The 16253-nt window shown below is 42.1% G+C and overlaps 1 protein-coding gene across 3 annotated transcripts in view; it reads left to right on the forward strand.

Annotated features, from left to right (window-relative positions):
- Positions 1 to 16253, forward strand: part of LOC119819887 (WD repeat containing planar cell polarity effector) — a 271505-nt gene that overhangs the window by 250072 nt on the left and 5180 nt on the right. For 2 of the 3 annotated variants that reach the window (XM_038338112.1, XM_038338117.1), the window contains exons 15-17: positions 3749 to 3911; positions 14274 to 14368; positions 15103 to 15131. In XM_038338112.1, the coding sequence (XP_038194040.1) occupies positions 3749 to 3911; positions 14274 to 14368; positions 15103 to 15131 (287 nt within the window). The remainder of the gene's footprint in view (positions 1 to 3748; positions 3912 to 14273; positions 14369 to 15102; positions 15132 to 16253) is intronic. The other variant, XR_005286302.1, reaches the window with a different exon arrangement.

Here is a 16253-nt window from a genome sequence, read left to right on the forward strand (position 1 = left end):
AGCTGGTCAGTGAAAGTCCTGTCCAAGGGCAATGGTGACTTTGCAGATCTAAAAATCTTAATTTTTGTTTGTATTTCTTCATTTACATCTGTGTGCATGCTGCATAGTGTATATGTAGGAGTCTGAGGACAACCTGCGGGTGTCAGTTTTCTCCCTCCCACTCTGGGCTCTGGGGATCAGACTCAGTCTTCAGGCGCAGTGGTGAGCAACTTCCCCTACTGAGCCATCGTGACAGCTCTTCTTAGAAACTTGTATGGACTTGCCAAGGGCACTGCCCAGTTAAGGGGGACGTGAAGAAGGACAGTGTCAGATACGTTACACTTCTGGATTCCAAGGGTGGGGTAATCAAAACTGACACTTGACAAAAAGTACACACACAGACCAATGGAACCCCAGGTGGAGTGGAGACCACAAACAAACTTTCAGGTATGTGGTCAAACAATTTTCAACAAGGATATTGGGATCACTAATGGGAAAGGCAGTGCGTTTTCCATAAGTTCAGTTAGTGACACTCAGAAAACTGTATTCATATGCAAAACTGTAAGCTATGCCATTACCTTCTATCTTGTACAAAAATAACTCAGAATAATGCGCTCACTGTGAACCAGAAAAGCCCAGGGATTCCTCTATCCCGCCATGACAGTTGATGGCCCCGCCACTGCTGCAATGGGAATTTGCAACAGGAGAGGAAAAATGAGCCAAAATTTCTCAGGCCCTGACTTTTTTCAAGTACTTTAGGAATGAAAATATGTATCATCTATCTATCTATCTATCTATCTATCTATCTATCTATCTATCTATCTATCTATCTATCATCTATCTATCATCTATCTATCTATCTATCATCTATCTATCATCTATCTATCTGTCTGTCATTTTACATTCTGACTGCAGTTTCTTTTTTAATTTATTTATTTTACACCCCAGCCACAGTTTCCTCCTTTCTTCCTAATCCCTTCCCCCACCTCCCCTCTGGATATCGACAAAACATGGCATATCAAATTGCAGTAAGACTAAGCACCCTGTCTTTGGGACCTTATTCCTCATCCTGTGTATTTTTTATTTATGTTTTATATTTCTGCATATAATGTTAGGGATCAGCAAGTTCTATGGTGTCAATGTAGTGATAGCTTGCCTAAAGATCAGAGTGCAGAGCTAAGATACTAGAAGCCAGGGAATGGTGGCACATACCTTTGGTCCCAGAACACAGGAGACAGAAGCAGACAGATCTCTGTTAGTTCAAGGCCACAGTGGACTACCTGAAATTGATCCAGTCTAAAAGAGAAACAGATCTCACACAAAAGTGATCCCAGCACTAGGGAGGTGGAGACAGAAGGGATATGGCTGGGCAGAGAAAGGAATATGAGGCAGGAGGAGACAGGAGCTCAGATGCAGTCTGAGGAGAGGAGATCACCCTTTTGGTCTGAGAATTCAGTAGGGATAAAAGGTCTCTCTAGTGGTTGGCTATTCTGCCTCTCTGATCTCTCAGCTTTCACCCCCTAATATCTCACTCTGGGTTTTTATTATTAAGACCAATTAGGATTCATGCCACAGTGTTAATGAATGCTTTAAGAGCATTCTCTAGATGTGACCATGTCCATTATAATCTTGAGGGGAGAAAATGTCTTTTTAAAAATAAATAGCCAAGAAAGTGGGGGGAAAATAAATAGACTACAAACAAAGCTACCTGGTGTGTGTGTGTGTGTGTGTGTGTGTGTGTGTGTGCGCGCGCGCGCATGCAGAGAGAAAGAGAGCTAGCATGTGTTTGAGCTCACCTCTGGTATAAGTAGTTGGTTCCCAGGAGATGTACAAAAGGGCCAGAGAGCCTGGATGCAGTGCAAGCCTTTAATCTTAGAACCCAGGAGCAGAGACAGGCAGACCTCCAGGTCTGAGGTCAGCCTGGTCCATATAATGAATTGGCTAGCACAGGCCAGTCAGAACTACACAGTCAGACCCTATCTTTTTAAAAGGGAAAGAAAAAAAAGCCGAAGATTGCTTCATTTTTTCAAAAAAAAAATTTGGTCAGTTCAGTTGCCTTTTTATTATTTTATGCGATGCTGTTTTGTCTGATGATGACTTCGTCAGGGCCATAAAGAAATATCTGCATCATCTCGTTCATAGCAACATGGCTCACAGTCCCCGCAGCAGACATTCAGAAACTGAATTTGCCTTCACCACTCACTTGGGCCCATACAGTTACTGGAAGCAAGATGGGAGTGAGGTCTCTATTTGATTGTTCCTTGATGTCAGCACGGTGCTCACCGGGAGCACCTGCCTAGAAACTGGTACCCAGCCCTCTCATTGGGCTCGGGGCTAAGGGAGCAGTGCTGAGGGCGACCTAGGCACCTCACTGACAGCCTTTCAGAGTTCTTCCCCGCACAGTGGGACCTAGAGGTCCCCAGGCCTTGTCCTCAGTCTGCAGTCACCATGTATTCCAGGAAGAACAAAGCCTTGCAGACCCAACCTCTCCTATGAGAGAATTCTGATGGTGAGACCCTACCTACAGGAGGAACAACCATCTCCTGAGAGCCACCTTCTCCCCTCAAGTGAGGACTTCAGACTCCCTTGCTACATCAAGATGAGACAATGATCAACCAGACAATGCCTTGGCCCCAATGTTTAACTATAACACTGCTTGCCGTCCGCCCTCATTCTCACTGTGTGCAGACCAGCATCACATGCCTGTGCTCAGGTGAACAAGGATACTGGACCCTCTGGTAGTCTTTCCAGTGTGCCACACTGATTAATCTCCTGTACGGCACTAAGGTTTGTCTGCTGATTTTCACATGTCTGTAACATGGAAATATACCTCCTCCTGTGCATTTTAAAATTCTTATAGAAGGCTGATGAGTATAGATCCATGGTAGAGTGCTTCCCTAGTGTTTGCAAGGCCCTGGTTTCGATTCCCCTAACCACCAAAAATAAATAAACAAAAATAGAAAAAAATAGGAGCAAAGTGCTTCCCACTGAGCCTGAGGACCTAAGTTTGATTCTTGGGGCCTGTTGGGAAGAAAGAGTTAGTTGCCACATGCTGCCCTCCATTCATACAGCACACACACACACACACACACACATACACACACGTGCACATGCATAGATTCTAATTACTTTAAAATTTTAAAATAATACTTATCTAAAGAAATTTTTTTTAAATGTTTGGGAGGGCTGGGGAGATGGTTCAGCAGTTGAGAGTGTGCCCTTGCAGAGCACTTGGGTTTGGTTCCTGGCATCCTCATCAGTGGGCTGACAACTGCCTGTAACTCCACTTCTAGGGAATCTGGTGCTTGCCTTCTCCGGCACCTGCATACATGCGGTGCACATAAACTCATGTAAGCACGTGTACATACACAAAAATGTCTACGAATGACCTTCCTTTTAAATTTATGTACTATATATTAGACTAATTTCTTATAATTACCCAAAATAATGAAAATAGCTAGGCAATTGGGTGACATTAAGAAAAGATTAGATGATTAATTATGTTGACAAAGCACTGTGAATAGGCAAAGTATAAAAGAAATTTCAAATTTGATGTTGAGAAGACTCATGTTGGTGCCCCTGGCTGAGATAGGCAGAAGAGACAGGAACTGCCAACCCCAACATCCCCGCCCCCCGCCCTGCCCCGCCCGCGCCACACAGCAGATAATAAAAGTCAAGGTGCACTGCACACGTAATTGTTTGTCACAAACTAGTTAGAAGAAACTGTATTTTCATTTTTCTCATGTCTTACTTATTGTACATAAAACAGAACTCCTGGGGCCCTTGGACAGAAGAGACACGCTGAATGAAGCTCTTGCTGGCCCAGCTCTAACACCCGAAGGAGAAAACACATTTCCAGATCCTCTTCCTTCCATTGGCTCCATGCACAGGCATGCTACTCAACAGAAAATACCCAGTGGCCCTCCTAACAGGTAAAATATGTTGAACTGAGAGTTTACCATGTAAAGAAGTAATTCATGTTCAACGCTTCAAGTACAGCTGTGTGGCTGATGTCTGTACGTTGACTTTGTGTCCCCGCACTCCGCTGACAGGAGCTCATCAGATCCGAGGTCCTCTGGTGGAGTCCACTGGATCCTTTTTGTATCGTGTCATCTGCAAGTGGAGCTTGTTTGTCTTGTTTTCTTACTTATATCTCTTCCGTTTATTTCTATTATCTTACTGCTATTTTCAAGACTCCAATCTCAATACTGAATAAGAGTAGAGAGCGAGAGCCCTTTTCACATTCTAGGTATTAGAGGAAATGGCCTCAAGTATGTTTTATTCAGTATAATTTTGTCTATCAATTTAATATATACAGACATTTACTTATTTGATGTGTATGAGTGTTTTGCCTGTGTGTGTATGAGTGTACCATATATGTACCTCATATCCACAGAGGCCAGAAGAGGGTGCTGGATCTTGGAACTGGAGTTAGAAGATTGTGAGCCACTGTGTGGGTGCTAGGAACCAAATGCTGAGGCAAGAGCAGCTTGTGCCCTAAGGGCTGAGCCATCTCTGTAGGTATCCTGGAAGCCATTAAAAAAAAAGGCTCCCACTGACCTCGCAGCTTGTGGCTCCACCATCCATGAACCACATGCTGTGGCAACCCAGAACAGCTGTCATGGGACTGTATGCTAACACCTGGCTGGGAGAATTCCTCTAGAATATGGAAAGGGAGTTTTGCATCAGAACTCTAGGAAGTGGTCTGTGAGGGAGAAACCTGGTTGAAGGCAGAGTCTATGTGGAAATATGGATCGAGCCCCCAAGAGTGTGCACTGGGCACAGGGAAGGGACAGGGCCAACACTTCAGCCTGCACCGTGAAAACAGGACCGACATCTGTGCCGAGACCCAAGAGGTGCCCATTGACGGGGTCAGCACATGTGACCCAGCCTGCAAAGGCGTCCCAGGGTTGTCCTGGCATCTAGGAGCCTGGGAAGGGACTGATGTCAGAGCCGCAGCAGCAGCAGGCGAGAGCCACCAGACTGCGCCCTGTCAGCTCTCTCCAGCTTCACTCTGCTTCACTCCACCCAACGCCCTTATTCCAGGCCAGCCGCCCTGCCCTGCCCTCTGCCCCACCACTTTCCCTGTCTTTATTATTATTTCCGGTCGAATTTTCCATTTGATAGACTTCCCCAAGGCATATCCGACCTGGTTTGAAAGGGTCTGACTCTCAGCCTGCTGGGAGCTGGGATGGCTTCAGGTTACCTTCCGACGTCCCTTTTCTTCCTTCTTCCACCTTGCGTCCCACGGGACCGCCCTGCCCGCTTCTTGTCTCTGTTGTTTGTCTCCATCGGTGTGATATTAGCCAGGACGCTTGGCTCTTGCCGTCTCCCGGAATACTAATATGTGAACACAGTATTACCAGTGTTCTCTCGAAGTGACTGGAAAGCAGAGGCTGGTCTTTTGTGTTTCACCATTATATTTTCAAACTGTGCCTATTCTTTGAATATTACTGGTTTAGATTTCCTCAATAAAAAGGCACAAGCCAGCAGATTAAATCAAAAGGCAGAATCATCCAGGCATGGGAACACACACCCTTAGTCCCAGCAAAGGGAGCTAAGCTCTGAGAGTTTGGTGCAGCCTGGTCTACATAGCAAGTTCCAGGACAGCTAGTGCTATAAAGTGAGACCCTGCCTGAAAAAAAAAGACATAGATTCTTTTGTTTGGGGTTTTTTCTATTTGTTGCCTCCAAGAAATATACCTCATCATCAAAGACAGACAGAGTCGTGAGGTGGGAGCTCAGAGAGAGGAATTCCCAGCGAGCGGAAGGAAGAAGCAAATAGGTGTCACAATAACTAAAAACCAAAGTAAGTCAGACTAAACAAAGCCACTTCAAACTGAATAAGGGCACTCTATCAAGATGCCAGCGCGACTCTAAATGGGCAGGCATGGGTACACCCAAACCTGTTAAGCTGTTAGGTATGACAGTGTACGTTAACCCCATCAGTAAGAATGCGTGCCTCTAGTGCTGCACTCCTGTCAATACACAGGTCACCCTGACCACAAAGAAAAATATCGGAGCCAATGACATCATAGATCAAGTGAGTTTAGACCTCTGCAGAAATTCCAAACACTGCGGAATACACAGTCCTCTCAGCAGCTCATGAAATGCTATATAAAATAGATCCTATCATAGGATACAAAACAAGTCCTAGGAAAAATAATATTTTCTTTTATTCTATATGACCACAGTGAAATAAAATAGAAATAAATTGAAAAATTATGGAGTATACACACAAATTCATGGAGATTGAGAAACACTGAATAATGAATGGGTTTCATAGTAAAATAAAATTTAAAACATTCCTAGAATCTAATGAAAGTGAAAACATATACAAAAGCCTGTAGATACAATGAAAAGAGTCCTGAGAAATGTATATCTATACATCGTTCCATTAAAAAAAAATCAGGCCAGGTGGTGGAACACACCTTTAATTCCAGCCTTCAGGAGTCAAAGGCCTTCAGATTTCTGTGAGTTTGAGGCCAGCCTGCTCTACAGAATGAGTTCCAGGAGAGCCAGGCCTACAGACACTCTGTCTTGAGAGGGGGCAAAAAGGAAAAAAAATCAAAACAATTTTAAATAAATAACCAAATGATGAACCTTAGGGTCTTGGAAGAAAACAAGAACAAGTTAGGTGATGGAAAGAAATAACATCTAGATAGAAATGGACACAAAAACAAAATCCCACAAAAAAATCAATAAAACAATTAATTGTTTTAAAAAATAATTTTTAACAAACTTTTAGCTAAAGTAGCCAAGAGAGCTACAATCCAAATTAAGAAAAGTAGAGATGAAAACAGAGAGGTTACAATAGATGCCAATAAAATTCAAAAAATAAGATAAAGTAGAAAATTGTAAAGGAATCAATGAATTTGTAAAGACTTAGGACTTACCAAGAAAAAGTTCTGAAATAAATATCTTAAGCAGATTTATTACAAGCAATGCGGTTGAAGCAGTAATATGATACCTCCCATTAAGAATGTTCAGACCCAGACAGGTTCACGGCTGGATTCCAGAAGATCACTGAGGAACTAGCACCAGTGTTTCCCCAAAGGATTCTGGGAAATACAGAAGGAAGGAATGTGCTCAGACTCTTTACACACCAGTATTATAGCGATAACAAAAGCAGAAAAAGGCACAATAGAACAAAGGAAACTATAGGCCACACTCCCTCATGCACACAGTGCAAAACTTCTCAATAAAATGCATGCAGAAAAATTCCCAAGGGCATCAGCAGAAGCTGGCAAGCCAGCTCAGTAATGGAGAACAATTGCTGCGTGGAGAGGGCCAGGTACAGTTCCCGTCACCTGCATGGCAGGTCGCAACATCTGTGACTCTAGGTTCAGGGATTCCTGTACCCTTCTGTGGCTTCCACCAGTGTGCTTATATACACGCATGTAAAATGCTTATAAAAATAAATCAAGGTTTTAAAAAATACAACAGAATGATAATTCAGGCCTGGGGGTGCAGCTTGGTTGGTACTCTTTGCTTAGTATGCATGATAACCTAGGCTTGACCCTCAGTGCTGCAGACACTGGTTATGGTGGGCAAGCACTTGGGGGGGGGTCCAAGCAGGAGGGTCAGAAGGTCAAGGTCACCCTGAGATGTACAGTGAGTGTGGGCTCTGTGAAACCTTGTCTGAAAAGTAAAAGTCTTTAAAACAGAGGAAAGAGTACCAGTGAGGTGGCGGAGTGGGGACAGGCACTTTGTATGATGCCACAGGGCCCACATGGTGGGAGAAGAGAATCTGCTCCCCCAAGTTGTCCTCTGGCTTCCTCGTGCAGTGTGGCATGTTCACACACACACACACACACACACACACACAAAATACTCAAATTTTAGACCATCCACCACAAACTAGCGTCATTCCAGTATTCCAGTGATGGTTCAACATATACATTATTAGTAAATATACTACATCCTGTAAACAGACTCAAGGACAAGAAGAATGTTATCTCAGAAGACACAGAAAAGACTTGACAAAATTCAGACTCCTTCCGGGAAAAGCTTGCTGAAGCAACCAAGAATAAAAGAGGCAGATCTTAGCATACAGGCTATATAGACCACGAAGATGGCCAACACTACATATAGTGGGGGGAATCTGAGAATATTTCCACCAACATCAGTAGCAACACAAAGGCAACTTGAGGAAAGGTTTCTTGGGTTTACAGTTCCTGATCACAGCCCATCATTGTGGAAAAGGAAAGGCAAGGACTGGAAGCATCTGGTCACATCCAGTCATAGGCAGAGAGAATACATGGATGCTCACTGACCAGCTAGTAATGTCTACTCAGTTCTGGCTTAAACCCAGGGAATGGTGCCACCTACGTCAGTCAGCATAACCAAGACAGTATTCAAAGAGTTATTTTTCTGATCTGGCTGAGACTTTAGTCATTCTATGTCAGTAATCAAATTATTGGTTTTTCATAACTATGACTTGGCCACTAAAACATAGTTACATAACTTGAAGCACACTTTAGAAGCTTCCTGTGGGGTGAAAAGACAGTATGTACTGGTACTAGGACTAAGGAAAAGAAGTCCCTTAGCTCCAGTGCTATCTAGACTAGTTACAATTGAACTAAGCCAGATGGGTGGTGGTGGTGCTCACCCTTAACCCCAGCACGCGGGAGGCAGAGAAAGGCGGATCTCTGTAAGTTTGAGGCCAGCCTGGTCTACAAGAGCTAGTTTCAAGGACAGACTCCAAACTACAGAGAAACCCTGTCTTGAAAGGAGGGAGGGAAGGAGGGAGGGAGGGAGGGAGGGAGAGGAAGGAAGGAAGGAAGGAAAGAAGGAAGGAAGGAAGGAAGGAAGGAAGGAAGGAAGGAAGGAAGGAAGGAAGGATTGAACTAAGTCAACTTTTCTAGTTCCCTCAGAAAATTTATCCACCCAGATATTTACACTCATAAATTCGGTTGGTTGCTGGTTAGTTTATTTCTATTTATTATGACTTTTAGCAAATAATATAAAAACCCAGAGACAGATACTGGGGTTCAACCTGAAGATCAGAAAAGCAAAGCAGCTAGCCACTGGCTCTTACCTCTATGTCAGACCAAAAATGGGCAATCCTACCTCCACGAATCCTCACATTGAGACTGGGCTGAAACCTGTCTCCTCCGGTTTTATATTCCTCTCCAGTGCTGGGATTAAAGGCGGGTACCACCACTGCCTAGCCTGTATGGTTGACTAGTCTGGCTGCTTTACACTGATCTTCAGGCAAGCTTTATTTATTTCAAATGAAATGCTACCTAATTAAAAGTTAAATTTGTCCTCATTGATTTTTATTGACTCATATCTGTGCAAGTTTTCTTAAAGTTGGAACAAACAAAAATACTCTTTTATTCAAGATCTGCTGTGTGCCTGGAAACAATGTAACTGAGGGAAATGTCAGTGTTTACAAAACAAAGAAATTGTCAACAGAATGCCTGCCAATGGACTAACCAGGAAAGAAATTACAGCCGATCATTCAGGAAGATTGGCTCAAAACAAATGGCCCTGCCAACAGCAAACCTGACAATTATCCTGTTGTCTAATTTGGCTCAGACTAAGGTGACCTTGTTTGCCCATCTCAGTCGTAATTCTTGCTAACTTGGCATGAAACAGGAACATACGGCATATGTCTACAAAGTCCATTTTTGCATCTTAAACCAAGATAAATGCAGTTTCTATTGAGCGTTTCCTGTAGCTGAGCTTGTAAGGACATTAGACAGACCTGGCTGCGTCCATAACCTGCCCACTAGCTGCTTTATAGGGGCTGCCTATCACACTGGAAATTCTCAGGAGATAGAGTTTTCTAAGTTTGGCCTATGACTAAAGCTAGCCAATTTTAAACATGCTCCCAAAGTTATAGTCAATCATAAGCCCGTTTTAAAACATAAAAATGAAAATATGTCATCAATTCATTGCAACCGAAAGGTTTTTACAGATTTTGACTGAATTAAAGGCAGCATGTTTTTTTAAGCTGTACAGGCTACTGTGAGAGGCCCAGTATGGCAATGGGCACCCGTGGCCGAAGCATGAGGATAACTCAAGACTGGGGCCAGAATGATGGCTCAGAGAAAGACACCTGCCCCCAAGTCTGTAGCCTGCTGCCCACCATGCCCCAGGCTGGAAGGAGCAAACACAAAGCTGGCCTTGACTTCCCCATACATACCTTGGCATGTGTGCTCAAGCACACAAATATATACAAATAAATGAGTGTAATTACAATTTTTTAAGTAAAAAACAATGTAAGAAAGAGAGTGGACACTGGAGAACGAAACTAAAAATATTCCCGTTTTTCCTCCCAGCCTAACCTGGTATATTTCTTCATTCTTTTTCTGACCCACTAAAGTTTATTATGAAAGGGAAGTTACTCTTTGTGGCTTTAATACCTCAAGAAGCACTGAATAAATTAGCTTTTGTATTTCCAGCATAACTTAAGAAGTTAGACTTCTGGGGAGAGACTACAGAAGGTCGAAAATAACCTCAGAAAGATAGTTCCACGCATATACAGACATAACAATTTAAAGTAGAGTCTGTGGGTTTGCTTTTTCATGTACAGCTTACAGCTGAACTGGCACTGAAATGGCACATGTGTGTATGTGTGTGTGTGTATTTTGTATGTATGTACACTGTAATCTCCCTAAAGGGAGCCAGAGACCCAAACAGCCTGTCACTGCCATGTAATCCTTCTCCTTACAGGCCTTCCTTCCCTATTGCCTGTTGCTCTACGGTAGACAGGCTTCGTGTGTTTCTTATCAGACACACTGTGCACCTGAGACGAGGAGAGAAGGCTTAGTCTCTGTGGGCCTGAGCCTGACCCCTGGCCCTCCCCACTGTAAAGTGCCCCATCAGCTTCTTTTACCTTCACAGTTGAAATCATGGGTCAAGTTTTCTTAGATATTATTTTGTCAGAGATTGTGAGGTGGTGACCTTCTAATTGTTGTTCCTCTTACACCTGTTCTAGATTGCATGAAAAGAAAATTTTCTTATCAAACTACAGTTGCCCCAAGAGGCAACTTGTCTTTGACTTGAAGTTTTGCTTCCAGTATTCTCTGTAGGGCTGGTTTGGTGGAAAGGAATTCAGCATGTTTGTGTCACCGCAAATTTCTCCATCAGCCATGGTAGATGTCATGGGGTACAGTGGTTAGGTTGGCAGCTGCGGTCCTGCATAACTTGGAGTCTATCTCTCTACCCTCTGACTTTCAGAATTGCCATTGAGAGATCAGTGAAAGGATGTAAAAGAATACTACAATAAAAGTATTCCAGAAAATACTGGAGACCAGAAAGCAAACAGGCATTGCTATTCTAATAATCAGACAAAATAAACTTCAAGCAAAAACTAATCAAAAGAGATAAAGGACACTCCATCCTAGTCAAGGAAAAGAGGGATCAAGAAGACATTAAAGTCCTAAGCATGTATGGACCAAATTACTTCATCCAGTTTTACTCAGAGGGTATGACTGGAGTTAAAGACATAGATTACCAAGTCAATGATAGTAGGTGATTTTGATACACCATTTCCTCTCATAGACAGGTCATCTAGAAGAAAAAAAAAACAAGAAACATCAGAATTAACTGACATCAAACATCAGACATCAAAAGGATTTAACAAATATCTACAGAATATTCCACCAAACACCAAAGACTATAAATTCTATTTAGGAGACTATGGGACCTTCTCTAAAATAGATCACATCCCAGGACACAAAAATCCTAACAGAAAAGTAGGAATAACTTTGTGTATACTATTTGACCATAATGAAGTAAAACTTAAAATCAACAGCAAGCAAATCTCTAGTAAGTATACAAACTCCTGGAGATCGAACAACTCATTGTTAAATAATGAGTGGGTCAAAAAGAAATCAAGAGAGAGGTTTTTTTGAAATCCTGTAAATAAAAGAAATGAAAAGTCAACATAACAAAAACTTTGTGATATATTAAAAGACATCCTATGTGGGAAATTTATAATTTTAGGTGCCTTCATTATAAAATCAGAAAGAGCATAAATAAATGATTTTTTGATACAACCCAAGAATTTGGAAAAACAAGAACCAAATCCAAACCCAGTAAACACCAAAAGTTAATAAAATAAGAGGAAAAATTAATGAACTAGAAACAAACAATTCAAATAATCAACAAATATAAGAGCTGGTTCTTTGAGAACATAAACAAGAATGACAGATCCTTGGGTCAGCTAACCAAAAGAGAGCCACTATCCCTGATGAACATATGTGGTGGCTAGTTTTCTGTCAGTTGACACAAGGCCAAAGTCATTTGGAAGGAGAGAACTTCAGCTGAGAAAGTATACCCACCAGACTGGCCCATGGGCAAAGCTGTGATGCATTTTCTTGATTGATGATTGATATAGGAGGCCCAGCTTACTGTGGGCGGGGCCATCCCTTGGCCCATGGATGCTATAAGAAAGGGGTCTTATGGTCATAGTGTTTTATCATAGCAATAAAATTAGTAACTAAGACATATAGATGCAGAAATCCTCAATAAAATATTTGCAAACCATATGCAGGCAAAGGAAACAATCATATGAGTAGAACGAGAGAGACTCTCTTCTGTTATTCATCTGATAGAGGATTAATATCAAAACTATATAAAGAACTCAAAAACAGATGCAAAAAACCCATTCAAACAGTGGGCTATGGATCTGAACAGAGAGCTCTCAAATGAAGACACAGGAATGGCCAAGAAATACCTCAAATACTCTTCATCATCCTTAGCAATTAGGGAAAGGCAAATCTAACTAAATACGACTTTGTCTTACCCCAGTCAGAAGGTCAGAGATCAACAAAACAACTGACAAGTGCTGGAGGAACAGGTAGGGGAAGGAACCCTTATTCACTGTTGGTGGAAATGCAAATTGGTGCAGCCACTCTGAAAATCAATATGGAGAATCCACAAAAGTAAAACTAAAATCCACAATATGACCCTACTCTAACACCACTTGACAAACGCTAAAGACCTTGATAGCCCACTCCAGAGACACTTGAGCAGCTGTATTCACCGCGGCTCTGTTCACAATAGCTAGGGAATGTAAACAACCTAAATGTCCGTCAGCTCACAAATGAATAATGAAAATGTGGTACATAACGAAATACTATTCATTTGTAAAGAAAACTGAAATTATGAAATTTGCAGACAAACGGATGGAACTAGAGAAGATCTTGTTGCGTGAGATAATTCGGACTCAGAAAGACAAACGCCACTCGTTCTCCCTCACCTGTGGTTCCTAGCTCCACGTTCTCCCTCACCTGTGGTTCCTAGCTCCACGTTCTCCCTCACCTGTGGTTCCTAGCTCCACGTTCTCCCTCACCTGTGGTTCCTAGCTCCACGTTCTCCCTCACCTGTGGTTCCTAGCTCCACGTTCTCCCTCACCTGTGGTTCCTAGCTCCACGTTCTCCCTCACCTGTGGTTCCTAGCTCCACGTTCTCCCTCACCTGTGGTTCCTAGCTCCACGTTCTCCCTCACCTGTGGTTCCTAGCTCCACGTTCTCCCTCACCTGTGGTTCCTAGCTCCAGGTCTTCAGGTGTGAGCGTGTGACCCAGAGCAGAAACCAGGAAAGTAAAGAACTGGCAGGTGAGCCTAGAGGAAACATCAGGATATAGGGGACATAAATATTTAATTTCAGAATAACTAAAAGTGGCTTTCCACCATAAAGGATGAAACTGTGTCATTTATAAGAAAATGGGACATCAAAATCTTTACTAGAAAAGCCAGACTCAGAAGTGCAAATACTTCATGTGGAACCTAGATTTAATAACAAAAACGAAATGTGAAAGTAGGAGGGGCATCTGTAAGGAGAGAAGGGTCTGTAAGAGGGAGGAGGGGCGGGGAATGTAGCTGGGGTTGAATGTTACCAATATACATGAAAAGTGGGAGCTAGGGGCATACCCCACTGTTAGGATGTTGCCTGTGAAGCGCTGGATCCTGACCTTGATCCCCAGAACTGCAAAAAGAACTCATTAAAAATAAAGTGTTGGATGGGTATGGTGACACATGCCTCTAATCCCAATAGAGGCAGGTGGATTTCTTGGTGTTCAAGGCCAGCCTGGTCTACAGAGTGAGTTGTAGGCAAGTCAGGGCCACACAGTGAGATCTTGTTAAAATAGTAATATTTTAGAAAAGAAAGATACTTTCTTTTTAACATAATGATATTTTAGTGATATAATTCCTAGAAATTTTGTGAATTTATGTTTTTAAAATATTCAGAAGCTTGAACATATTTAATATTCTCACTATACTAAGCATTATGGAGTTCTTTCTGTAACATACCTACCCTTATTTTTTTTCACTTAAAAGCCATCCACCTGACAGACAGGCGACTGAGAGAGGGAATGAGCAGGAAGGGAAGATGCGCACTGACTCTTCGGTGACCACCATCTCAGACGCAGAAGGTAATTAACTCAGGTCCCACGGAGGACAACGGGAGTGGTGCGGTCATTTCAGGAGCGTCTGTAGGCTAGCGATGAGAAGCCTAAGCCTTTCTAGTGAGTGAGAGATTGCTGCTGGCTGATAGGATAGAAAAGGATGGATTATCTGATTAAAACAAAAGCATCCTTTAATGATTGTTAAAATCCTGGCTCTAATTCGGTAGGTCTAGAGTAGGACCCTTGAGTCCGTGTTTCTAGCAAACTTTCATGTGGAACAGATGTGGTAAGCCTGGAGCTTACAATAAGTACTCTTGCTCTCAGGATCTCTGGGAAGTAGTTTGGCTCTTGTTCAGAATAGCAAGAAAGTACACATGTACATAGTAAATATGTAACTAAAGCAACTGTGTAAGAGACTCCCTGAAAGTGGTACCAGGGTTGTGGTGGTGCACGCCTTTAATCCCGGCACTCGGGAGGCAGAGGCAGGTGGATCTCTGTGAGTTTGAGGCCGGCCTGGTCTACAAGAGCTAGTTCCAGGACAGCCAGGGCTACACAGTGAAAGGAACGATGTGGGCATCCTCCACTCTAATTGACCATGGACACGGAAAGTTTTCCAAGTCCAAAGGACTGATTCTTCTCTTGTGATTGGCAGTCTTACAGTAGTTACAATCTGGCTGTTATTTTTCTAACGTTTTCAACATTTTAATTTATTTGTGATTAGTTATTGATTTTCAGTCATTAATATTGTGATCTCATTTTAGGAGGACTGAAAGAAGACTTCAGGGGACAGGTAAAGCGTCCGTGAGAAACTGTACCACTTGCTTAACTGCATGCTGTCTGTTGGCCTGTGTTAGCCAGACTATATTTACAGTTTCTAGAGAACTACTTAGTGTTTTATTTTTAGTAAAACTCCCTCTTAATTCATCCACAGTCAGAAATTAATAGGTTGTGGGCCAAGTAATACAGCAGCAATCTGTATCTGAGTGTCTGTGTAAATCACTCTTCCGCTAGTAATGGCTGAAAGTACACAGAAGACCTAGAAAGACTTGACAGAGAAATGTATCTAATGCCTTTCATTCATATAGTTTTATAAGAGATGCATATAAAATATCACTTCTGTCAAGTAGTCCTAAGCCCCTCTCTGTATTATGTCTCTAATATCCTTTGGAGTTCATCAACTCCAAAAGAAAAAAATGTCATGTAAGAAAAAAAAAAACTTCATAGTATTACAAATAGTCCGCAAAAGGCCATGAACTAACTCATTTGTAAGGCATCATTATGAATGATGGCTACATTAATGGCATCATTTCAGATAAACCATTTTCATTTCCTTAAGCCTTGAGTTCATCTGTAAAACAGATATGAGTCCACATGCCCCATAGGATTGTCATGCAATTATTTTCTGAATGAGTGTGGTAAAAATTTGTTAATTGTCTGTAACTGTCCTAATAATAGTAATCATCAACATCATTACTTCAGTTTACGTTTTTGCATTTTTTGTTGTTATTGTTCGTTTTATTTTTATTTTTATTTTTAAACTCACTCCGTAGCCCTAGGTCAGTGGAGCTCACTCTGTAGCCCAAAGTGGCCTCAACCTCAGGGCAGTGCTTCTTCCTCATCTTCCCAAGAGCTTCATTTACAGGAGCTAGATCTACTTGGGTCAGCCAGCCTCTTTATAGTCAGACCTTTATTGACATTATTGTTTAGATCTGGAATTAGGAGGAAAGCAGTCTATACTCCAATGAATATGCAGGAATAATCTACATTCAGTTTGCTGAAACTTAGAGAAACTGATACAGTATATATTTAGATATATACTTAAAATCTTTATTTGCAATTTCTTTTAGAAATGGAGCTTTGCATTTGTTTATTTTGTGTGTGAGGGCATGGACAATGGCATGCATTGCTATAG

Source organism: Arvicola amphibius, chromosome 1 (genome assembly GCF_903992535.2).
Source record: "Arvicola amphibius chromosome 1, mArvAmp1.2, whole genome shotgun sequence".
Taxonomy (NCBI): domain Eukaryota; kingdom Metazoa; phylum Chordata; class Mammalia; order Rodentia; family Cricetidae; genus Arvicola; species Arvicola amphibius.